Source organism: Neolamprologus multifasciatus, chromosome 3, assembly GCF_963576455.1.
Source record: "Neolamprologus multifasciatus chromosome 3, fNeoMul1.2, whole genome shotgun sequence".
Classification (NCBI taxonomy): Eukaryota; Metazoa; Chordata; class Actinopteri; order Cichliformes; family Cichlidae; genus Neolamprologus; species Neolamprologus multifasciatus.
In genome coordinates, this window is record NC_140441.1 from 15576535 (window position 1) to 15600641 (window position 24107).

At 47.4% G+C, this 24107-nt stretch overlaps 1 protein-coding gene across 9 annotated transcripts in view; it reads left to right on the forward strand.

Moving 5' to 3' along the window:
* ppargc1a (peroxisome proliferator-activated receptor gamma, coactivator 1 alpha) overlaps nt 1–24107 on the forward strand; it is a 300416-nt gene that overhangs the window by 271916 nt on the left and 4393 nt on the right. For 2 of the 9 annotated variants that reach the window (XM_085154763.1, XM_085154766.1), the window contains exons 3-10: nt 9534–9728; nt 10792–10917; nt 12099–12453; nt 14435–14480; nt 14694–14767; nt 18873–20097; nt 21785–21877; nt 22788–22908. In XM_085154763.1, coding sequence (XP_085010889.1) covers nt 9534–9728; nt 10792–10917; nt 12099–12453; nt 14435–14480; nt 14694–14767; nt 18873–20097; nt 21785–21877; nt 22788–22908 — 2235 coding nt within the window. Of the gene's footprint in view, nt 1–9533; nt 9729–10791; nt 10918–12098; nt 13468–14434; nt 14481–14693; nt 14768–18872; nt 20098–21784; nt 21878–22787; nt 22909–24107 lie in introns of all 9 variants that reach the window. The other 7 variants (XM_085154765.1, XM_085154767.1, XM_085154759.1 and 4 more) reach the window with 5 other exon arrangements.

A 24107-nucleotide genomic window follows, 5' to 3' on the forward strand; every position in this document is an offset into this window, starting at 1 on the left:
CATAAATGAGAGGGAGCGCAGACAAATAGGCTCAGATGTATAGTAGAGAGAGATGCCGACATGGGTTGTCCAAGCCTGTGTCATCTCGGAGCATCTGTCAGATCCACTCCACAACAAGAGCTCTCAACCCGCTGCCCCATAGCACTGTAGGCTCCCTTTTCCGCCTCTCTCCCGCTCTCTGTCTTTTCACTCCCAAGGCAAGGCATTTGTCCCTGGCTCATGGCAAGTTGGAGCAGCAGTGGCTAAACAAATATATTCTGGCCCCCCAACAGTCACTTCTGGAAGGAAAGGCTGGAAGGGAGATGGGAGCAAAGGAGGAGGGGAAAAAAATAAAAGGATAGTAAGCAGAATGGTGAATATAGCCAAAATAAAGTCCCCACAGGGAATGTTTGGAAAAAGAGCAAGGGAACATCTTTGGGTCTGCTGGTGGCTGCTTGGCTTCCCTGTCTAGTCCCCCCTTCCCTCATCTCTCTCTCTCACACACACTCAACACATATTCCCACTGGGCCACTGCTGCTGATTGAGGCATGGTTTGGTGTTCCTGCCCCAGCTGATCCCATGCCCCAAGTGTATACCCATCTCTCTCATCAGAGCGGAGCCATCAGTGTGTGCATGTGTGTGTTTGTGTCTTTGTGGAATTGAGACACCCAATGCTAAGATCAGATAGTGGGGGTTTTTTTCTGGCCAGACACATCACGTTAGACACTTGCTTCCTGTCTCTGTGTCTGTGTCTGTGTGCGTGTGTGTGTACTGGGTGAAAATGACTATTTTTAGTGCGTGGGGTAATCTTCACTAAGAGCCTTTCAGGGCTGTTTCACTTTAACCTGGCCAAAACACTAAGCCAATAATCCCCACCCCTCCCACCCACCGACTTATACTCTCACTCACACAGCAACATGTCGCGCCGATCCCGTGCGATAAGGCCAACTTTCCTTGTATTATTTAACAGTGTACACTTTAGAGTGGAAGGAAGATATATAAACTGGGATTCCTGGAATGCTTTCTCTAATGCAACAAAGGCGGGAAGTGCAGGCTCCTCCTGGGCAAAGAGATAAAATGAGCTGATCAGACTGATAGGGAGAGATGAGCAAAGGTAAGAGAGAAAGCACTAGCCAGTAATGAGAAAGCAATATAAAATAACAGAGTGGAATGGGGGGAAATATATATATATATATATATATATATGCTGAGAAAGAGGGGAACAGCATGGAGACAAGTCTTCAATCAGTGCGTGCCACGATTTGGGGTGAAACGCTGTCAGTTTTGGACAAAACTCTGCTGCCTGTCTTCAGCAAAGGCCTGCTTATATTTCTATGCTGGTAAACCCAGCAGTTGTAGAAGTCTTCTACCCCGTTAGTCTGCCATATTCTGTCAGGCTCTGCTGGTTGTAACACGACTTCCACACGAACTTGCACGACAGGTTAGTAATGAAATAAAAGCAAGTTTTCGTGTTTATGAGAGAAAGTGCTCTTTGATAAACGTCTATTTTGTTGTTGTTGGCATACAGTTTAGGTAAATGCATTTGTCCGTGTCTTATTGCAGTCTTGCACTGTACATACGAAGGTTTTCCCTTGTTTGAGAGTCAGTTTGTAAAAGCTGGAGGAAAAGAAAAAAAAAGAGGAAAAAACCCCCCTCCCCATTTGAAAGGAGCTTTATTATGTGCACTGCATGCTCATAGCTCCAGCTTATTCCTGAAGCATTTAAGTCTGCACAGGCCTCAAATAGTTCAAGAGGCTCTCGGAGGCTCTGCAGATGTATGAGTGACTCGATGCTTGGATGACTCACTTGCTGCCCAATCAGTAGCTGCAGTAGGAGCTGATGCTTTTGCAGACATTTTGTCAGCGCGGAGGGAAAAATGCCGCTTTTTGTTTGACTTTTTGAAAAGCAAAAATTGAGCGTATTAAAATGTCATTTGGATTAGATTGAGACTTAAGAAGGAGACGTCAGTCGCGGGGGGGTTAGCTGTGTCAGAGATGGATGTAGAAACGGACTGGGTGTCTCCAAAAGAATGGGGGTTATGGGTTGCAGGTGTTCAATTCAAAATTACGATGTACGTGTAAGCATTATTATTACTTGGCACAAACACATTGAAAGCAGACTCCATTTAACTGTAAAATATGTATTTCGTGAATTTGTGAAGTGGTGTATTTGGGATATATCTGCTGGATGTGTCTGCCATGATAGTGCTGTTGACATCAGGAAGTCAACGGCTCTAAAATTGTCTGCTTGTTGATCAGCTCTTTCCAGAAACCCATTTTCAGGCTATACACTGGCTTGCCAAACCTCTTTTCATATTGCTGTGGGCTTTGTTGTATAATAACTTGATGGGCAGATAGGGAAGGGATTTCGAGTGTTGGACGCTTGTCATCAAGTGGTCAACGACCATTGATCATTCTGTGTTTGGCAGACGTTACGCACTCTACTAGTGGGTGCAGGTGTGTCGGGTCTGCTCGGCTAAATATAAACTGTCACGGGCAAGCCTATCCATTCAAAAAGGCAACATGATCAGTATTCCACAGAGAATAGATCCCAGATTAAGATGAAATTCAGCTCAGAATTCGGCGCTGGCAGCTACAAAGAAATACCGTGAGAGCTTTCATGCCCCCACACATTCCCAACCCCTCATCCTTTCTCATCGTATCCCTGCCTCACATCGATGGGTTGGGATTGTATCGACTTACGTGCACCGTTCCTTTGATGTTTTCTTCATTTCTTTGCTTGTAAAGATGGGCGCATCCCCACATTGTTACCACTCACCCAACATGCGAGAGCTCGTGCAGCCCTACATGCTCGACCAGACGTGCAGCCCGCACACACGCGGCAGTGGAAAGTGTGCGAGGCCAAAAAAAAAAGAAGAAGAAGAAGAAGAAAGAAACACTCAGATAACACGCTCGCAAAGTCACGACACGGATAAGAGGCGCACACGCCGCAGTGGCAGCTTTCTACCTGAATCCAAAAGCGACGAGGCGCCGGCTTGCGCGCGCAAGCAAAAAATCAAAGTGAAAGATAATGCGTTTATTTAGTAATCAGCAAATAGCTTTATGCGGCGGTTAAGTGGCGAAGCCTGCGAGGCCACGATAAGATCGTTTGCTTTCAGGTGTTTCCCTGTCGTGCCACATATGGCATTGAGTGCAAATTGAATACGGTGACCTTTTTTTGCGCTGCGGAATCAAATTGACTGCATTTTTCCCCTCCCAAAAGATTGGGCCTTTTTCAATTACCATAAATTTCCGATATAGGGTCCCCTGTCGTGTGTACAAACACGCGCACGCAAAGATGCTCAGCGGGATAGTGACACAGGAGCACACCTCGAGGCGTCTTGCGGTTTGAAAACGCTGCAGACGACTATATCTTGTCCACTCCATCCTGGTTCTCCTGGGGTTGGCGTCTTTCCGAGGAAGACATTACCATGACAAATGAAACGCCACGAACTCTCGATGGGCTCGGCAGGGCCCGAAAGGTCAGGGAGCTGCATTGTGAAGGTGCGCGTGTGTGCGTGTGTGTCTAAAGGTGGTGTCAGAGGAGGATAATAACATTGAGTCTTCTTTGCGAAAAAAACCCAACAAACTCTGGTTCGTTCTCAAATCTGTGTAAATGTCAGAACTGAAGTGGCCTGCATTCTCTTTGTATGTAATTGTTTTATGAATAGCTGCACTTGACAGCCGATGACAGATTTGCATTCCAGCCAGGAAATGTAGCGGCAAGATGGACAGTGGAAACACTGTGTCTGCTTCTTTTTTTTTCTGCCCCTCTCTGCGCTCACTCTGTCCCCCCTCCCTGTGTTCCTCCAACACATTATCAGCAGTGTAACAGTAGGTTCAAAGGCCCCTTGCTTAGTAGTGCACATTCAGAGCTGCTGACTTAAGCAAATAGCTATTTGCATGCCATTAGGAGGAGAAGGGGGAAAAAAAGCAGAGAGAAGCACCATTCCTCATCACATTTGTGCATCTAGCTGAATATTCCTTATTTGAAGCTCCAAATCTCTGTTTTGCTCTCCCTCCTGCTGTGGCCGTCAGAGCAAGGCACAGTCAGAGCAATCACAGCAATCAGTGTTTCCACATGCCAAGCCGATTGGGAGGTAGCTGCCAAAACAAAAGAGTGTCCAATCATTATGATGGTGTGTGATTTGGTGGTGTTAGCAAACGGTTGCTTGGACCATCTGTTGGATGGCTGTAGAAGGAAAACAACAGCAGCTTGGGGCAGAACTGTAGATGGGGAGGCTGTACCGGGACAGACCAGAGCCTCCTGCGAGCTGTTATTTGGTTAGCTGTGCGAGAATGTGTGATATGTAGACGTGCGTGCGTGCGTTTTACGACGTGTTTAGATAGAGGTTACTGGATTATTTTACGGTTGTGTCATAAATAATGCGTTTCGACGGCAGTTTGCATTGTCTCTAGAGATGCTTTTTTTTTTTTTTTTTTTTGCAAGATTGCAAATCTTTCCGGGTCACGTGCGCTTCTGCGAAAAGGCACAAACCCCGAGACCGCGTGACCCAAAGTTAGACAGAAAGGGCTTGACGGGTCTGAAGGCATGTGACAGCTGATCTCAGCAGATGTGTGACAGAGTTCAGGTGGTGAGTTTGAGCAGCAAGGTTACCAGTCAAAGGACTTTTTTTTCCCCCGTCACAGAACCAGAAAGAACAGCACTGCTAACATCCCTTGGGTAGGTGTCACAATCGGATCTGGCCTGTGTCAAAAAGTGTAACAAGAGTTCTCTTTCTCTCTTCGGCTCACTCTGTCTCACACACACACACAAACGCAGAGAAAGATATCCCCTCTTTTCACTTCCCCTTTTTCCTCTCTCATTCCCCCATCAACTCATCTGATAGTGCTGTAACAGTCTCAAATGGTTCCCCGGAGATGCATCAACTCCGCGCGCGCACACACATCCTGTTCCTTATTGATGGCTCGAACCGTTTCCTCGCTGATTTATAACTCACGTAGCCTTCTAAACCCGGATAGGCATCTGGCATCTAAGCAGTCGACTCCTGTGACATCACTCTCTCATTTGCCGTTTTTGTTTAAATGGAAAATAGTGACTTTGTGCCCGATAAAAAAGGATTATCCAGACCAGTTATGGAAATACAGCTAAGTAGGACGGGGAAGGCTAAAATCAGCTGCCTGGTGCCGAGGCTGGACAAGCTTGTCTCCATTTAGAAAGCAAGAGATTTTATACTACCAGTACTATGATTTTTTTAATTTTCTTTTTGGGTGTGTGTCCAGAACATGTAGAGCCACCATATCTACTTCATAGGATCATTTGCTTTGGAAATGGTTTCTGAATAACGAGATGCTCTGTTGACTTTGTAGTCACATGGAAAATGACAAGAGTGTTCAGTTCACAGCTACATGTCGTGAAACATTCACAGCCCTGACCACAATTGAGGTTTAACATTTAGTTTTATGATTTGGAACATCATCAGACTGTGTGCCACCGCCGCCTCGCTCGCGCAGACGGCCACGCGCGCACACACACTCACAGGAACTTAACAGTGTTATGTATGGTTTCATCGCTCCGTATAGGCCATAATCACCCTCTCTCCATCTCAGTAAGCTCATGCTAAATGGCCAGACGTCTCTGGTGGCTGCCATGATTTGTCTCTCCGCCGCGCGCCGTGTTGTACCTCACCCTCCCTGCCTCTCCTTTCTCTCTCCTTCCCCGCTGCCATATGTTGTGCCTGTGTGACCAGCCGACGTGTCAGGCCTGACTAACGCCTTAACGGCAAGCCTGACTTTGATTTATTTCCTCTGAAATCTGGGGGCCGGGGGTAATAACACAGAATGACATTATTTGTTTATCAAATCCAAGGCTGCTTCTCTTGGCAGAGTCAAGATGTGATGACTTGATACCACAACCCCACATGCTGCACACACACATACACACACCCTTCAGTTTCTGATTGTGCCATGATTAGGTCTGGCCCGTGTCAAGCTTAACCTCATCCAAGGGAACGCTTTTGAAATCTGACAGAAGGGTGCAGAGTTGGTGGTGGTGGGGAGAACAAAGATGGAGATGGAGCAAAGCAATTAAATTGTCAGGGCGTAGCTTTAACCCTACCACCCAATTTTGTGGCCAATTTATTAAGCACGTTTTCTGTCTGCGCTAACTGGTTGGCGTGCTTGTACTTACAGAAAGAAAGAGCAGGAAGAGGCAGCGAGAATAAACAGCACTTTAAATACTAGATGACCCATTTTATGGGAGATATTTTATCTTCGCGCGCCCAGAGTGTCTGTCACATGTTCTGCTTCTCAATTTAAGATTGCGGAGGGGCTGTTTAGCCTGTCTAAACCCCGTCCCGATGTTACTCAGCCACCAGGTTTGTCATTCTGGCACTTTCAAAACACTTTTAGGTTCTTCTTAAACGTCTAAATCACGCATTGCCCCCGTTAAAATTTGATCCCTGGCAAATTCGCTAAGAAGCGTGGAATCCTCAGGAAGCAATTAGCAGATTTTAATTTGGCTATTTGCCCCGGCGTGCAGGAGCGAGTGTTTGTCTAAAGCAGCACCTTCACCTTCCGTTATCAGCCCGTGTGAATAGTATCTCCTGGAACATAATGCTGTGCTGTAGAACTCAATAAAAGAGTTAAAGGCAAGGACAATCTCAAAGACAGCCTGTCTGATAACAAAAGGGCCTCACCTAATAATGAACAACTGAAGTTGGCTTTCTTTGCTCCAGCGCGGGGGGAGGCTGGGGTGAAGGAGGAGCGGGGGGTAAAGAGAAGCTCTGCCAGCACTTGCCAGCATGTTTTATGGCTAATTGAAGCATTTGGAATAAAACTGCTGCAAAATGGCACCCTTTAGAATTGGAGTGGGGTTAATATATTGTGATCCCACAATTAGCCCAGGATTGTTAAGATCTCTTTAATTCGGTGAGGTCCATTAAGCGGGATGGACGAGAAAGTGCTCCCGCCGAGACAATTTTTCTCTCCTCTCTTTGTTCTTTCTGTCCTCTTTTCCCCCTCAGCAGCTGCTGTAGTAATCAATATAAGCGGGCACGGGCCGTCAGCAAGGTGCTAGGTTGTGCTGGTGTTACCCCCTTTGGGTGCCATAGCTTCTGAGGTCCACCCACATGGAGACTTTGTTTATAAATAAACAAGTGGCCAGAGAGTCGCTGCCAGTAGATTGACTCTGGTGCACAAGGTGTGGTCTTTAAGCTGGCGTGGAAAAGCTCGTCCTCGTGGACGGAGGCATTAGATCATCCTCTCTCTCTCTCCAGAGCAGAGGTTTGCTCTTTACCCCAGTTTCTCAAATCCCCACTTGGCCTATGAGTGCCTCCACTAGAGCCGCAGCAGTGGCTGTTGCATGATCGTCACGACTCAGGGTTTTCACAAGTGTCTCTTACAGAATACGAGAGTCCCTTCTGGGTTATCTTTGGGGATACAGTGCACCTGTGGGAGTCTGCCAATTGGTGGAGGGTTTTTTTTTTTTGTGTGTGTGTGTGTGTCTTTTTTTAAACAGGATTACATTTGAGTCTGCAGAAATGCCCCAATCCCTTTCAAACCATGACATAACAAAGCCTGCACAGCTCTCCCAACATTTAATGTAATGCACTTTCCTCCCAATATAGATTTATTGGTTTAAAGTCGCTCTTGCGAGGCAAATAAAGCCACGCCTTAAACGGAGCATTGATTGAATGGTTAATGAGTGCCTAACCAGAAGGGCCAGTTCATTAAAGACTCGGTTTTGATCATCTGAAATTGCTCCTTAATTTTAATTTCTCATGCTAGGATGTGCGTTTGGGTTAAGCCAAGGCTCCGGCTTTATCAGCAGTTAATACCTATCCGCTTAGTGCTCAGGTAATAACTTGGGATGCTGGCAAACGGTGAGCATTTCAATAGCACGGGGGTTCCAGCACAGTGGATTTTGAAGCTTCTTGAAAGTAATTAAACAGCACGCCACCTCATACAGAGCAATTTCCTGCAAAGCATGTGCTTGCCAATGCAGCACAGCCCCAGCCTACGCCGCGTTATCTCTGTGAAATATGTCCCCTTTATCATTTTTTAATAATGACTGAGTGTTCGTGTTGTTAGGAGAAAATCTACTCAATAAACATCAGATTAACGTTTTCCTCACTGTTAGCTAGCTAAGTGAACGTCCAAGATATCTGTGTCATCTGTAAATGAAAATTGGAGGAGGGGAGGGTGGGGGTTGAGGCATTAAAATGGCCGCTATCTCGGCGGCAGATCCAAAACAGCGGCGTCCATGCTGTGTGTGTAATTGTGTTAAATAAGTGAGGGTAGATAGAAGCGTGCGCATGTGGGATTTTTCTGAGGAACAGCGTGGATATCTGAGAGGCCGGCGACTACCCCCGGCGTAATGATGGCCGTGTGCCATCGCCGAGCCACGTGAATCCTATCGCGTGCTTGAAGGGATTTGCTCTTGTTGGGCTGGCCACAGAACGTCCCAGGGTGATGAGGCTGTTTATCTCTCTGCTGTCCCGAAGCCCCGTGGGGTTTTTATGGCCTTGGAACCTTAAGTTCCTGTTGTCACTTGTCGATGCAAAAGAGAACGAGAGAGCGAAAAGACACAGTCGTTCCTCACATGGACTCACACGCTCCCCTTTGTGAAGTGAGCTGCATTACTCTCAGTCTTAACATTGATCTATACACGTTCTCCTTTTTCTTTGTTTTTCTGTCTTTTTTTTCCGACACGCATGCCGTTATTATCCCCGGTCAATAGCTGGCAGCTCACACCTCACCCTCCCCATCTCAAGGCCTTCTCCATGCATTCATCTCTCTGTCTTTACTCCTCACACATTTATAAGCTGCGAGCGCACAACTTCTCCTGTACTTCAAAAAAGGGGGCTCGAGTAGCAAGAACAAGCTTTATTTATCGCAAAGTGTTGAAGCTGAGTTCCCTCCCATTGTGAATGTCAGCCTGTCACACCAGCAATTTTAAATAAATCAGATTTATTTAGCTTTGGCGAGTCGTAATTTCCCCTTATCTGAGGGCCGCTCGCAAACATCTTGTCGGCAAGCGGCGACTCTCGAAGCTGTGGGCTGAAGAGAGAGAAGAGCAAACTTCTGCACATTGTTTCCCTTTGTCCCCCCCCCCCACCCACACACACACACACACACCATAAACCCCTCCATACCGCAGCCTGCCCCAACCCATTGCTGTCTTCCCCCAGATACTTGCTACTTGTCAGCGTTGGTAATGGGTTTCTTGGGGGAGATATTATTTTGGTCCAGTAAGCTGTTCGCTTAAAATATGAGTGACAGGCTTGACTCACATGCACATGAGGCAAATTTTGTTTGGGTTTTTTGTGTTTTTGTAAAAAAGGCTGCCAGAACGCAGTGAGCTCAGCTGCTGCACAAAAATAAAAATTACAAAAACGAGAAAAAACAAATGTTTTCTATATTAACAATGAAAGCCACCCACCACCTTTACTTCCCCGAAATAAAGAAAAAGGGATGCAACTTCTTCTTCTGACTAAAATGTCCCATTCCCCCCCTCTCTCTTTTTTGTCTCTGTCTTCCCCCCTCTCCACCCCCCTACCCCCCTCTCCGCCCCTCTACCCCCCCCCTCCTAAGAAGATAGATGAAGAAAATGAGGCCAACTTGCTGGCAGTGCTTACAGAGACCCTGGACAGCATCCCGGTGGATGAGGACGGATTGCCTTCGTTTGAGGCACTGGCAGATGGGGACGTGACCAATGCCAGTGACCAGAGCTGTCCCTCCTCTCCCGACGGCTCACCGCGCACCCCAGAGCCCGAGGAGCCTTCCCTGGTAACAGCTACAGCTCTTCCTTATCACAATTCTCACACCAGCACCATCCTACAGTTCAGACATGAGTTATACCCGAGACCTGACCTCCGATCTCGCACGTGCTCGCACGTTTTTGGCAGTGCAAAGCACACATCAGATAAGACTTCTCAACAAGACCAGAACCCCAGTAGCGGTCATTTGTCTGTGTGACGTTTACCTGACTTCACACTCCGTATTTGCCACAATGTGTTCATTTATGTGCAGTCGCAGCATGCCGGGATGCAGATGCAAGTAGGAGGGAAGTGAGTGGAAAGGATCAGTGTGTTTGCTGCTCAGCGCTAATTACATAACAGCGCTATCGTGGCGCCAGTTCAGTGATACGAACGCTGTGGTTGGGGACAACTACGGCTGACACAGTGCCACAGGCCCTGAAATCAAGCCGGGACATAATGAAAGTCGGGGGGAAAGGAAATCTATCTCATCTCGTCTGCTCTCAGCAGGGTCTCGGCTAATCCCCCTGTGCCGGAGTCATCTCTTTTGGCAAACACCCCCACCCCCACCACCACAAATAAGAACTCGGCCTACCTTGGTGCTGTTATTTTTACACACGTTCGTGCCATCTGGGTTTTTCTCTAGCTTATAGGCTTTGACCTAAAATGTTATGTTATGTGACATTGTAGTCCATTTTATTCCATGCTGGTTCCTTCCAAATGACCTTTAGCCAAATGCCTGAGCGTGTTTATTCAATCACATTAAGAAGCCTAGTGGTGTGTACACAAAAACACCTGCACTGGAAAAAAAAAGAGGCTTGACTTTTCATGTCACGTAGCATGCACTTAAGTTAAAAAAAAAAAGAAGTCTTTTTTTAACTGGAGAGTTAAAAAATGAAAGTAACTGAAAGGCTGCCATTGTAAATCTTTTACCTTACAATGTAAAGTGCTCTGAAATGACTGCCGCCGTAAACTGGCACTGTTTAAATAAAGTCGAATTGAATTAAAAGGTGCCATTTGCATAACCCACGCTGACTCCCCGCTCCTCCTCCTTCCTCTCCCACCTTTCTGGTTCTGTTTGGGTCCATTCGCAGCTGAAGAAACTCCTTCTGGCACCCGCAAACTCCCAGCTCAGCTATAATCAATACACAGGTGGCAAGGCACAGAACCATGCAGCCAGCAGCAACCACCGGATCAGACCACCACCTGCCGTCGTCAAGGTAGGGAGTCACACACACACACACACACGCACATGCTGTTGATTTCACTCCCGTACACACATTTTTTTCCTGTTTGTGTTTGTTTATCTCTCTCACTCTTTTCTTGCTCTCTCCCGCTACTTGCTCACCCTCCCTTCTTCTCACTTTTTTTTTTTTTTTTATTTGCCTGTTTTGGTGGCCGCCTTTAGAAGATGTTAGACTTCTGCTCTAGCAGTCTACTGTCCCAGGGGGCCATCTCGTAATGAAAACAGGCTGATTGCTGTTGGGCTTTCCAGGCGAGGCGTCGGCACCGTTGTCTCATTAGCTCCACCACTTATCCGCCTTGGTATGGTGCCTGTTGGAGGACGGGAAAAAAAAGAAAGAAAGAAAAAAAAAAGCAGCGACAGGCGTTCTTGCGGCGAGATTGATGCCTTGAGACGACAAGATCAAAATATCAGACTTGATGTACTCATTAGATGGCTCTGAAGAGAGTGTTTTTCTATAGGGGTGGGTTTGATTAAGATTTAATTTTAGTCAGCGTAAGTATCACAGGTTTTGTGAATTCTGCTAAATGAAAAAATGGGATTATTTCACTCTCGCCCGTTTGCATTTCACGCAAGAATGTGGCATACTGCGCATTCAGTGTCATATCGGCATATAGAACTTAATTGTGTTCTCTTGCTCGGTAGGACTGTCTGAAATCTGCATTTGTTATGCTTTAACGCATGCACAAAATCATCACAATGCAAAGAACATCTGTATCTCACTGTGTGGTGAATGCGGCGCAGACATATGTTAGCTCTGCGTACCGTGTTTGCACATGCAGTGCGTCAACCCTTCTTCACAGAGTCTATTTTCATACTGTGTCTTTGAGTCATCCGTTTCTGGAGCAGAGCGAATGAGGACTCCCGGAGGACGTGGTGTGCGTACAGAGTGGCGCGGTGGCGCTCGGGGGGCCACGCAATTAAAATGATGGGCGGACAGCACTCCCACCATCGCCTCCTAGACAGTTGGGCAACCACTGCGCTCGAGCTGTTTGAGTCACACTCTTAGGCTCTCCATGCCGCCGTCTCTTTTCTACTTTTGTTTTTGTTCCAAATAAAATACTTAACATTTCTCGCAACTAGATCAGCTGCACTGTGCAAAACTTTTTATTGGAGCTAACTAAGTCATTCGCTCTCTCTCTGCTCGTCCCTCCGCAGACGGAGAGCCCCTGGAACGGCAAAGCAAGAGGGGGCTCCAGTCAACAGAACCGCCCGGTGAGGCGGCCCTGCACCGAGCTGCTGAAATACCTAACCGCCACCGATGACATCCTCCTCCACGCCAAAGCCAGCGAAGCCAAGAGCGCCTGGGGGGGTGCTGGTAGCAGGGACAAGAGTGGCATGGGTCTCGGTGCCTCTTCTTCCTCCTCTTCACCGTCCTCGTCATCCACCTCCTCGTTCTCCTCCCTCTCCTCCACCTCTTCCTCCTCTTCCTCTACCACCTCCAAGAAGAAGCCGGCTGTGCCGTCTCATCAACAGCAGCAGCAGCAGCCGCCACAGCAGCATCACCAGCGAGGTGAGAGCCGGGCTGGAGGCGAGTGTAGTATGGCTGGTCTTGGGGCTGGGAAGTGGCAGCGTTGCGCTCACGATGACGGGTTTGAGGAGTCGGAGGGTGCTACTATTCCTGTTGGCCACAGAAGCTCCGCCTGCGGCCATGCCCGCCCCAAACTGGAGCACGGGCCGCCCAGTGAAGAAGGAAGGCCGCCAGGCGATGCGGGCCGCCTGGCCGCCGCTAGGTTTATTAGGTATATGCACTCTTATTCCCTCCCTCCCCGAGAGGCGAGTCACAGCTGTGAGCATTGCCGAGAGGCTGCAGGCGCCACTCAGGCTCGTGAGGGCTTTGGCAGGCAAGGCCGTAGCAACAGTAACAGTGCCAGCCGTGCGCCACATAGGCACATCACAGTGACTATAAAGAAAAGAGACGAGAAGCCGGGGCACCCGTTACTTAGCCAGCTGCTCACCTCCAAAAACAGGCCCGCTCAGTATCAGGCCCGTGTCCTCCCACATACTCCCATTACCCCTTTACGGAGCAGTAAGAGCAAATTAGCAGAAGCGAGGTCTGAGAGTCCAGCCCGGGCTTTTTCTACGGTTAAGGCGGAGAAGGAGCTCAGAGGGACCACTGATGATAGAAACAAGGGAGTAAGTCAAGCTGAGGAGCCTGATTCAAGGCCCCTATTGTCACCTCTCACCTTTGACCTAGAGAGCTGGGTTAACCAGCCAGATCCAGGGCTAGACATGGCCTTTGGACTAGATCTGGGGTGGCCAAGCCAGGGGGGCTACAGGGAGGATGTTAACCATGATGATGATGATGATGATGATAATGATGGTGTTGTTGTTGATGGTGATGATGATGATGATGACCATGTCATGGGCAGCCCCGCAGCGGTGCTCTCACAGGGCCCACCGAGCCCACTCCTCCCAGATACTAGCATTGCAGAGCCCACCCCTCCCTGCATCATACAAGGGCAAGGGCACCCACACATGCAGGCACTCAGCGAGCACCCCGATGACCAGGGCCACCCATTGTTAGGTAATCATGAACTGCATCCCCCCCACTGGCCTTATCTCTGCTCTCTTTTCTCCCTCTCTTGCTCTAACCACTTCCCGGTTTGATTTCACGACTAACCCCCTGTCCTAATTTGAATCTAACAAGTCATTGTTAGGGCATCAGCAACAATGACAGCAAAACAGCCTGCTCGCCAATGCTTTTTGCTAGTCGCAGAGGCACTCTTTTCAATTTTCCAAAATGAGTGGGGTTTTTTTTGTCTTTGAAAAAACAAAGGAGGGGGTGGGAAAAGGGGTGAGCCATGTCTTGCTACTGTACGTCTTGTATTCGCAAAGCCAATCCTTGAATCATCTTTGGCTGATTGAGCTGAGTGTGCTGAATATGTACATTTAGACTCAGAGCCCCGGTGCTGCTCTCTAGAATCGCGCTACTAAAGCCACACTTCTCTTAGCTGGAGCACAAGCCGGCCAGAGCCTCGGGCAACTGCACAAGCTTCCTTGACTCTCCTTTCTTCCTTCTTTTTGTTTTTCTTTTCCCCCCCCTCCTCTGCTGTTGGTGCATGCAATTATGACTTTATTGTCTAGGGAGGGGCTCACCCACTGTCATGTGTCTTGTTTGTGGCATCGTCTCTCTCGCTGTATGTCTTTTTCCATTTCGATCTGTTTGTTGTCTTGAGCGTGGTGTCTGTGTCTAGACACCTGTGAAACACGTACCATCACTTCATCCTGCCTCACAGAGTGAACAGTCTATCCTAAGAGAATAAATTTTTTAAATGGGGTCAATCTAAAAAAAGATATACTCTGTACAATAGTCTCCATAGTAAGGCTTTCTAACTAGAAATGGGTGTTTTTTTTTATTTCTTTTTTCCTAGTAATATTTGCATTTGTTGAGCCAATTTGGGATTAATTGTTGCAGACTGTGGATCTGTTCTCTTCTACCATGAGTGTTATACTTAGATCAATAATTACCCATGCTCCTTTGTGTTCTGCAGCCAAACCAACCACCTTGCCACTTCCTTTGACCCCAGAGTCTCCAAAGTAAGTGTGAGAAGTTTTTCCACATTATTCTAGGGAAAAAAAGGCAACATCGAAACTACAGAAAAAAGACAAAATCAAAGAAAGCTATATAGACTAGAATCCAACCTGAGGCATTTTTGTGATTCATTTCCATTTCTTTAGGTCATTACATCTTTCTTTAGTCTTATTCTCACCTGTGAAGTAAGACGTTCTACGTTTTATTTTGTCTTCCAGTGACTACAAGGGATCACCGTTTGAGAACAAAACCACTGAACGCACATTAAGTGTGGAGATTGCTGGAACCCCAGGTAAGCAGACTTTTTCTGACAATATAAATTCTTTTTAAATGACCGGCCGAGTACTTATAGCTGTGGTAGGCAGTAATGGGTTAATTCCTTTCGGGTTCCATCACAGTTCAGAGTTCAAGGTGAAGACATAAGGAGATCAATTTTATGCGCCTAAGTATTGATTGGGTCTTCCAATCTCCTCGGCTTTTATTAGCAAACTCCTCCCATTGCCCTACCACTCCCACTGGTTTGTTAGTGAAGAGTTAATATACCTTTCCTTCCACCAGATCCTAATGCTCTCTGACTGACAGCTCACTCAAGCCCTCTCCAGGCGCAGAATACACAACTATGCTGGCTTCATCAATCTGTTCAAGTAATGGCATCCTGTCATTTAGACGTAGGTCACGGCTGCATTAAAGCTCATTCATACATAACCGCAACAGTGACAAAGAAGTGCAAAGGAATCGTTGCACGTATGGTCCGCATGGACACGAGTGAAGTATAGTCAGGTGTTTTAAAACTTTGCAAAGAGCAGGGTCTTCGCACGCTGCACGGTGCTGCTGAGAAAGCTGCCCCAATCACACGGGGTCTTGTTATTACGTTATTACGCACACGTTAATTTTATTCCTGTGCTGTTCAACTGGTTCTCCTTAACAAGTCATGTTTTACTGAGCTGACGGGGGGCGTTTTGCAGTCGTGAAAGCGACGCGTGAATGTGTATGAGGTCCAAACTTGAAAGATCACCTTTGCAGTAATGGGACCAGGAGGCTCATTGATACATGAAACCAACATGTTCATACATGGTCAAATTAAATGGAAAGTGGTGTATGAGTAAAAGGAGCTTTAGCCTACACGTGGCAGGGAAAATTCAGATGACTGCTGTTTTCTTTGGGTTTTGCTGTGTAATTGAGTTTTGCCTGTATGATCAGCGCCTTCTTTACTCAAATTCCCTGTGGACACAGGCAGCTGCGTAGATGTTGCCAGACTGGGGATATTTCTTCATTATCAGTCACTTCATCCTTTCGTGTTATTGAGTTATGCTCAGCTAAATTAGAAAAACAACTATATGTAATTAGTATTTAAAAGACAAAAGGGACAAAAATGTGAGGGGAAGAGCTGCAGTATTGCAGGTCATCCATTTCTTTCGCTCTTTATGTCAATGATGTTAGTAATTACCACGTTTTCTTACGATTAATTACCTAAGGTCAATAAAACAAAATAGGAGCCCTGGCCCTTTTGTCTATTTATTTACTAGCAAGGGAAATGGTCCTCACAATACCCCCTGTCTTCTACTTAGCTCCTGTGGGGGTGGAAAAGCAAACCTCCAGAGGTATCCCCCTGTCCTTCTCAGTTTGGCTGAAGTGCTGTTTAACCCATTTATGTAGATAAGCTTTCAGGGTCAGAGGGGGGATGTCTGCTGAGACCTAAAGATTGGAAAGAGCAATGCCCCTTAATCTCTGTGGCAATCAAACGCAGTTAATATTTCTTCCGCTTTTACTGCACGTGGGCGAGTCTGTTGACCTGTGGCCAAATCTAAGCCGTCTGTTCTTTTCCAACACATCCATTTTATAAGCACGGTCAAATAAAGCCTTTCACCTGACTTAAACCCGTTCTGTGGAAAATGTAGGATTGAATATTAGCAGGAAAGTCATTAGTCCAGAAAGCTCTGGGCTGCTGAGCGCCTTTCTCACTTAGAGATTAGCTTTTGAGTCTCAGCGCTGTACGAGCCAGATGGAAATAGATCCCAGTAAGCAGAGTTGTCAGCTTTTAGGTTCGGACTTACACGTCCTTCGTAAATTTAGAGAATCATCCCACTACAATAGAGATAAAGGGTGGTGTTACTGATAATCAAATGGCAGTCTACCAGGTGGGCGGTCCCACCTTCTACTCCCAAGGCAAGTTGACCATGCACTGGTGGAATTTTCCTGGACTTGCTTCCAGTAGTTTATTACTTTATGCCTTTATGATGAGTTGTAGTAGTAGTAACCACTCATTAAAAGAAAGATAAATTTAATTGTGAGGACTTGTACACTTTGTACCTACTCGAGTGATGATTAGTAGTTATTAATAGCGAGGTTTGGACTGTTTGACTGCATGTTATCTTGACCCTTCTCGGAGAGGTACGGTGAGCAACCCTCCCGGGATCTGACTGTTCAGACCTAATCTCTATCAAGCTAATAGATTTACCCTGTACGGCTGTGTTGTCTTTAATTACTGTATCTCATGACACAGAGGTGGTCTGTGTGTTGTTATTTGCCTAGCTTACTGCCGGATCAACTCTTTAAGCCTGGAGTTGTTTTTGCTCCGAGGTCCCTTCACAATTTGCAGCTGGATGAGAAAATAGAACTATAAAAAAAAAAACCAAAAACCCCCCCAAAACCTTGCCTCTTTCTGCCTCGATCGCTGCGCCACCGCTTTCTCTCCGGGGCCCGCATGATTGGTGCTCACACCTGCAGATCATCCATCACTAGCAAGTTTGACTGAGAGGCACATTTTTATCTAATTCTGATTTATTTCCGCCTATCGCTAATGGCTCCTAGTTTATGACCCCGTGCGTACGTTGTTTTGGACAGATGGCGTTTGATTGGTGAAACAGAAGTTCTTCAGGCATTGTGTAGCATCCACTCTCCCTCTCTGCGTCTCTCCTTTCTCATTTCCAAAGCTCATTTAATTGGCATAATGCAAATATATGTCTGTCTCGCTATCATGACTGGGGAAGAGGGGGGGAGAAAAAAGTGAGCGAGAGAACGAGACAGAGGAGAGCGAGAAGGGAGAAGGAAAGGAAGGGAGGAAGGGGAGTGGGCGCTTGCAGTCCTACTTATAGGCACATCCAGATAATAAGTAGGATGATAAGCTGGTGGATCAGGCCTTCCAAACACAGCCGAAACATGCACATTTATGTTTTGCGATCCCACACGCTCGTTGCCAGGCTGTCTTTCCGGTGCACATCCTAACACGGGATTTGATACTAATAGCTGTCATTTGGTGCAATTCGCCGGCAAGGGAAGAATGATCTGCATTATAAGAATGGCAAAGAAGAGGGGAGAGCGTAGGTGTTTCAAAGTGCCTGAGTTTGACTCCAGTGAGAGTCTGTTAGCGATGAGTGTGCCTGCGTGTGTGGGCACATTTGTTCTGCGGAAGATAAAAACAGGAAAAGATGCAGGGAGACAGAGCCGGAGAAGGAAAGATTGATCTGGTGGAAGGTGGCAGACGGGAAGAGAGAACAGGGCGGAACGGCAGACTCGAACTAAAGCGAAAAGGGGGCGATCGACGAGGAAGAGGAGGAAAGGGGAGAACGAGAGTAATGGTGTCGGCTGTTTGTGTGAGTGCATTAACAATGCTATAAAGTGGGCTCATCTCAGGACTTCCCATATAACTGCCATCTGTCTGGTTGTAAATCTGTGAGGGAGAGGGAAGCAAGAGGAGGCGGGGGGCACATCCAATAGGGACATGCCATCTGAAAGGAATGTTAACCTATTCCCAGTGCTTCCAGTGATCCACCACCAGGCTTGCTAAGGCAACATTAAGAGCGGTGACATCCAGTTCTCTTCTTACAGAAAATGTGGATGGTGCTGGCTAATCTTTAAACATGCACTGCGTCACACACACAATTGTTCTTTGAGACTACACACACACACACGCAAAAGGGTCTTGGCGCGGGACGGCGGCCAATTCATCGGAATGAAAACAGACGTTTCTATGAAGCGGGCAGAGATATGATACATTCACTTTAATTTTTTTCCTGCCTGCTATCAGATGCATTACGTTTGTCCTTTCCGGGGTTATATTTTTTTCTTTCTTTTTTTTTCCACGAAAAGGGATCTTTTCAAGGTCAGCGAGGCAGAGAATGGCAAGTCATCCGTATTACAGTGCAGCCATATCAAGTTACACCAAGCATTACATTAATCTGTCAAGATTGCAATAAAATAGGATTAGGCCGAGGGAAAGTGAATATTTTAATCAGGCATGTATCTGTGTCCACTGTCCATAAACTGACCCGGGAGTTTATAGAGGAGTGTGGGCGAGGAGGCAGAGGAGGGAGGGGCTAGGTGGGGAGGTTTGCGTTATGATTCCATTTTCATTTTACTGTTCCCAACCCAACCTGTGTCTCTTCCTCCCCTCGCAGGTTTGACACCACCTACCACGCCCCCACACAAAGCCAGTCAAGAGAATCCTTTCAAAGCATCTCTCAAAACCAAGTTGTCTTCATGTTCCTCCTCGGCCTTGGCATGCAAAAGAGCCAGGCTGAGTGAGTTGGGCCCCGGCGCTCTGGCCCCGGCCCCAGGTGCCTCAGGCAGGGGCCCCACCAGGAAGGGTCCTGAACAGACTGAGCTTTACGCCCAACTGAGCAAAGCAACCACCACCCTCCCTTACTCCGTCACTCAACACGCAGTGGGGGGCGGCCTTGAGGAGTATCGCAGCACCGGCAACACTAAGCGGGCAACGCCCCGTAACTACAGCGACCATGACTATTGCCAGGCAACAGCTGGTAATAAGAAGGATGGGGGCTCAGCCACTGTTACCACAACCACAGCTGTGAAAATGACATTCACCTCAGGTGCCACTGATGCTCCAGTGCCTGCTGAAGGCAAAGTGGAGAGCAGGCATGTGGAATTTAAGGATTCAGCCATGCCACCGTCATCTTCATCATTTCCTTCATTATCAGCTTCATCTGGTTTTTTGGCTAAACAGCAGAATTTTGGGTCTGTGGATGGAGAGGCGGGCCAGGTTCGGGGGTTAGGGGAGCACGCCCTCACACAAACCGCTCAGATCCCCTCACAAGAGGCCACTATTGACAGGGACCAACACAATCTTTGCGCCACCAGCCGAAAGCTCCTGTGCGACCAGGAAATCCGAGCAGAACTTAACAAGCACTTTGGCTACCCTTTGCAAGCCCTCTACAGCCCGGGTAGCCAGGAAAAAGAATCAAGCAGCAAAACGAACAATGCTACAGCTCCTCAGTCCCTCGAGGGGGGAGAGAATGACTGCTACCCCCAGAGGCTGCCTGCCTCCAGCTACCTTCACCCGGGGTTTCTGGCCTTCCACGACGAACTAGAGCTGGACGAGAGCCGTGAAAGTCGATTCCTCTTTCCATGGGAGGGCACCCCTCTGGATCTACTCTTTGACTGTGCCCCCTGCTCTCCCTCTTCTTCCCCACCATCCAGCTGCTCCCCTTCACGAGGCTCTGTCTCTCCACCTTCCTCCCTGCTCCTGTCACCCAGCAGACCTTCCTGCTGGGCCGGCAGCGGGTCCCGCTCTCGTTCCCGTTCCCAGTCTGGGTCCCGCAGCTCTTCTTCACGATACCGCAGGCGCTCTCTCTCCAGCTCACCCGACAGACGCCCGTCCTCCTGGTAAGTTATCGGTCTCTTCCCCAGATTCCCCCTCCTCCCTTTTTTGTTCTTTTACTTGGCTGCTCCACCTCAAAGTTATGCAGTTTAAACAGGACTCATAGCAAGCAGGAAACCACTTCTCAGAAATGTTTACACCACCTTGTATGCCCATTTTTAAAACAACATGGTCACGCCCTTCAACTCTCCCTTTCCGCATGTGATTTTGACTCAGAATATTTAAAAAACTGGCTCTGGTAGACCGTGACCTGGCCTTTTTAGGATTTCTTCACCTCCTGCTATTCTGTGATGGAATAGATTCGAACCATATTGCAGTTGTTACACGACTCAGATGATTCCTTTATGCCAGGTGACACTTAGATCTGAGCTGACAATGGGGGAAAAAGATTAGTTGAATGGTCCCCCCCCCCTAAACTAACAGACAAAGGACAAAAGAGGGAAAAAAAACAGAACATGAAAGGTGCCAGAGGCACTGGACTTTTGAACAGTGTGAGTTTTCATCTCTAGGCAGGGAGTTTTATTTGAGTGTCTTTCTAACACTCTCACCCACCCACCCACCCCTTCTCACTCACTCCCTTGCATGCTCCCGTTTTTTGTTTGATGCTCGGGCTATTGTTTTAAGCGGCAGCTGTTGTTTTTACTGAGTGGCAAACCCTCGTCTTTTACATCCCCAGAGATGAAAGCGAGAACCAGTCTGTGGGAATATAGTCTCCAAACCCCTCTCTAAAAAAGACTCCTATCATCATAGCTTTCTGGGAGAACTACATTTCCCATGCTTCCCTTTGATCAGAGCCGAGGGGGATTCTGGTTGGGTTCTTTTGGTGAAAGAACAGAGGCAAACTGGAGTAACCGAGAGGGATGTGAATAAATTCTGTTTGTCAGGAGCGGCTCATTGAGTGACTCCCAGTGTACGACTCCACCGCTGTGACTCAGTTTGTTTGCATGATTACTGAAAGGTCAGTTTACTCCGCGGAGCCAATGGAATCACTTTATTCTATTCGGGCCCTTGTTCTTCGCTCTCGCTCACAAATTATACAGTAATAGTCTCAAGGCGTTGCATCAAAATCTGACACTGACAAGCTTTCTGAAAACGCTGCATAGGGATTGGAGTTTGAACGTGACAGAGCAGTAAGCTTGTTATAGTTCCACGCAGGAGAAGATAAACAGAATTTCAGAGAAATAATTCTCTAAATCCCTCCTCACTGTTTTAAGATTTCGCAGCCTAAGATCCTTGATCTTTCCAAACTGGCATTCCTTTGCTTCACTGAGCTTCCCAAACTTCTCTCCTTCCATTATTCAGGTCTTCCTTCTTCAGCAGCACTTAAATATTTAAGCATCAGAAGCTCGAGCAGTGTAGGGAAACTATAAGGCCATAAGTATTGACCACGTCTTCATACAACATAGATAGCACGTGCACGTATGCTAGCGCAGATGCGTATAAAAATCCTGCAGCAAATCAAGCACATTTTCCGAGGCCAGGGTTGTGTTAGGTCAGCACAAGGAGAGGAGACGATGCTCTTTAATGCAGACTAATGGGCCCTGTGCATCTCTAAGAGGTTAATTTAGTTCTTAAAGCCAAAAGCAAATTAACCAAATGTCACACGTTTGCAACAGTAAACAGAAATATATGAGCGCGTATCCTTTGTTTTTGCAAAAAAAAAGTGACTTTTAACTTTTTTTTTCCCTTCAGGTCTCGTCACAGCACAGATTTGAATGCTTTTCGTTCCAGGAATCACAAGAGCCCCCACCCCCAGCCTCGATCTCCTCTGAGCCGCAGGCCAAGGTGATTGTTTTAAATGAATCATTTAACCTTCAATTTGTTATGTGCTTAAAACTTTTAGTTACACGCTTCGGGTCACGACAAATGTTTGGTTTTTCTGTGTGTTTTTTCTTCTGAAGATTTCTTAATGGCGTGCATGAAAGCATAGCACCACTTTTTGCTGTCACCGCTCAGAAATCCTTTGAGTTCTTTGTGAATGCCTTTCCACAGCCAGGCCCCAGGAGCATCCTGTCCCAACGGGTTGGGGGATGGCGGGGGGGGGTGACAAACATGCAGGGCAAATATGTTTAATTGATCGTGTTTTATTAGACGAGTGACAAAAGAATCACGCTGATGCGCGTTCGTGCCGCACCCGTGAGCTGACGCTCCCAGCTGTATAATGCCACTTATTCAACTTACTGCCTCTGTAGTTTTGCATGAGCCACTGCAGAGGGGACCATTTCATATGCAGAGATGTACTCGCGCTGTGCTGAAACAGAGACAGAGAGACAGACTGACACCATCCCAGTGCTCCGAGCTGATTTGGCACCCACGCGCCTAATGACACCCGACAAGCCCGAGAGTCGCTCATCAGTCGAAAACTTAACGGACATGTCTCGTACTGTTCCAGGCTGGGGGAGAAAGTTGCACTTTCCTTCTTGATGAAGCCCTAACTAAGCAGAAAGTAATGACATGTGAAGTTGTGCTGACAGTTGCAGCTGCTCGGCTCCCCGACTGCGCTGCTCGCCGGCACTCCCGCGGGCCTCACTCGCGGGCTTCGCAATCGTGGCGGTGGCGAAAAAGACATCTTATTAACGTGTCTGTCTCCTTCTCTTCGCGCCAAATATTGGTGATTGTTCTTCATAAGCGTCAATGGGAAGGGCAAATTTAGAGGATGAGGGAGTGATCTCGCAATATGTCCTCGTCTCCACAGGTATGACAGCTACGAGGAGTACCAGCACGAGAGGCTGAAGAGGGAGGAGTACCGCCGGGACTACGAGAAGCAGGAGTTCGAGAGGGCCGAGCAGCGAGAGAGACAAAGGCAGAAAGCTATTGTGAGTCAGCTGACACAACTACCATCACAGTCCCTCTGTAGCTTCTTTTTTTTTTTTTTTTTGAGGGGGAAAGGGGTGGGGGTGGGGTTTGATGCTTGACTTTGGGTCTTCCTGCAACAAAGCTGATAAAAGACCACATGTAATCACTGCTGTGGCACAACGCACAAAAACCTCCCACAGACACGCACAGATTACTTGGGATGACACAGCCCTCCAGCCCGGTGCCATGTGCCACAGTGCGTCTCTCTCCCTGTGTGTGTGCGTGCTGAAAGAATACATACAAAGTGAGTTCCTAAATGATTCAGGCGACAGGCCCTTCCTCTTTATCTCTGGGTTGTGTATTTTTAACGTCTCCCGTCTGGAAACACTGTCGACTCTTATTAATCACACCACAGGGGCAAAAATGTTAAAATAGATGAAAACTAAGAGAGCAAAAAAAGAAAAAAAGGAGAGGATCTTTAATTTTAAATAAAAAGAAGGAAATAGCCACTAATTCCACTCCAATCTCTTCTTTTTCCTGTATCTACTTTAAAGAAAAATCATGCAGATTCAGTGAACATCACGTTTCTCCGCCCTTATCTCCGCTCTCCTTGTCTCAGTGTGAAATTACTCGGGTTTCCGGCGGGATGGTGCTGCTACCACCCGTTGATAAAGCACACGTTAGGTGGCGCAGTAATTCGAACGATCTCGGCGATGGAGAGACGAAAGATTCCCAGCGGTAAAGCTCGAGCTGTCAAAGGGACGGGCACGCCAAACCCGCCTTGTTTATCAGCCGTCAGCAACTACACTCTACATTTTAGCCTCCAAGCAGTGTGCAACATTAAAGAGGGGACCAAGCACAGGACAGCCACACGTGGTTAATCTTTACTTGCTTTCCTCAGCTGCAGCTCAAATGAGGCAGGCATCCGATTTCCATACGTGTCACTACTGCCCCGAAGACAGCTTTCAGAATTCCAACAGGCCTCAATGGACTTGCCCAGTAATGGCAAGTAAATGAATGAATAAATAAATAATACCAGTCATACACGATAGCCTCGGGCCTCAACTGTATTATATGATTAGCAGCTGCAATTAAAATACTCAAAAGCCAGCCTGGCGCAGTTTGTTCCTGAATTATTCCACTATGACCCTCACGTCCTCTGAGGTTCAGGGAGCAGGGGGTTTTTTTGCCCCGAGGTTCTCTGCTGCTGCTCTTTATG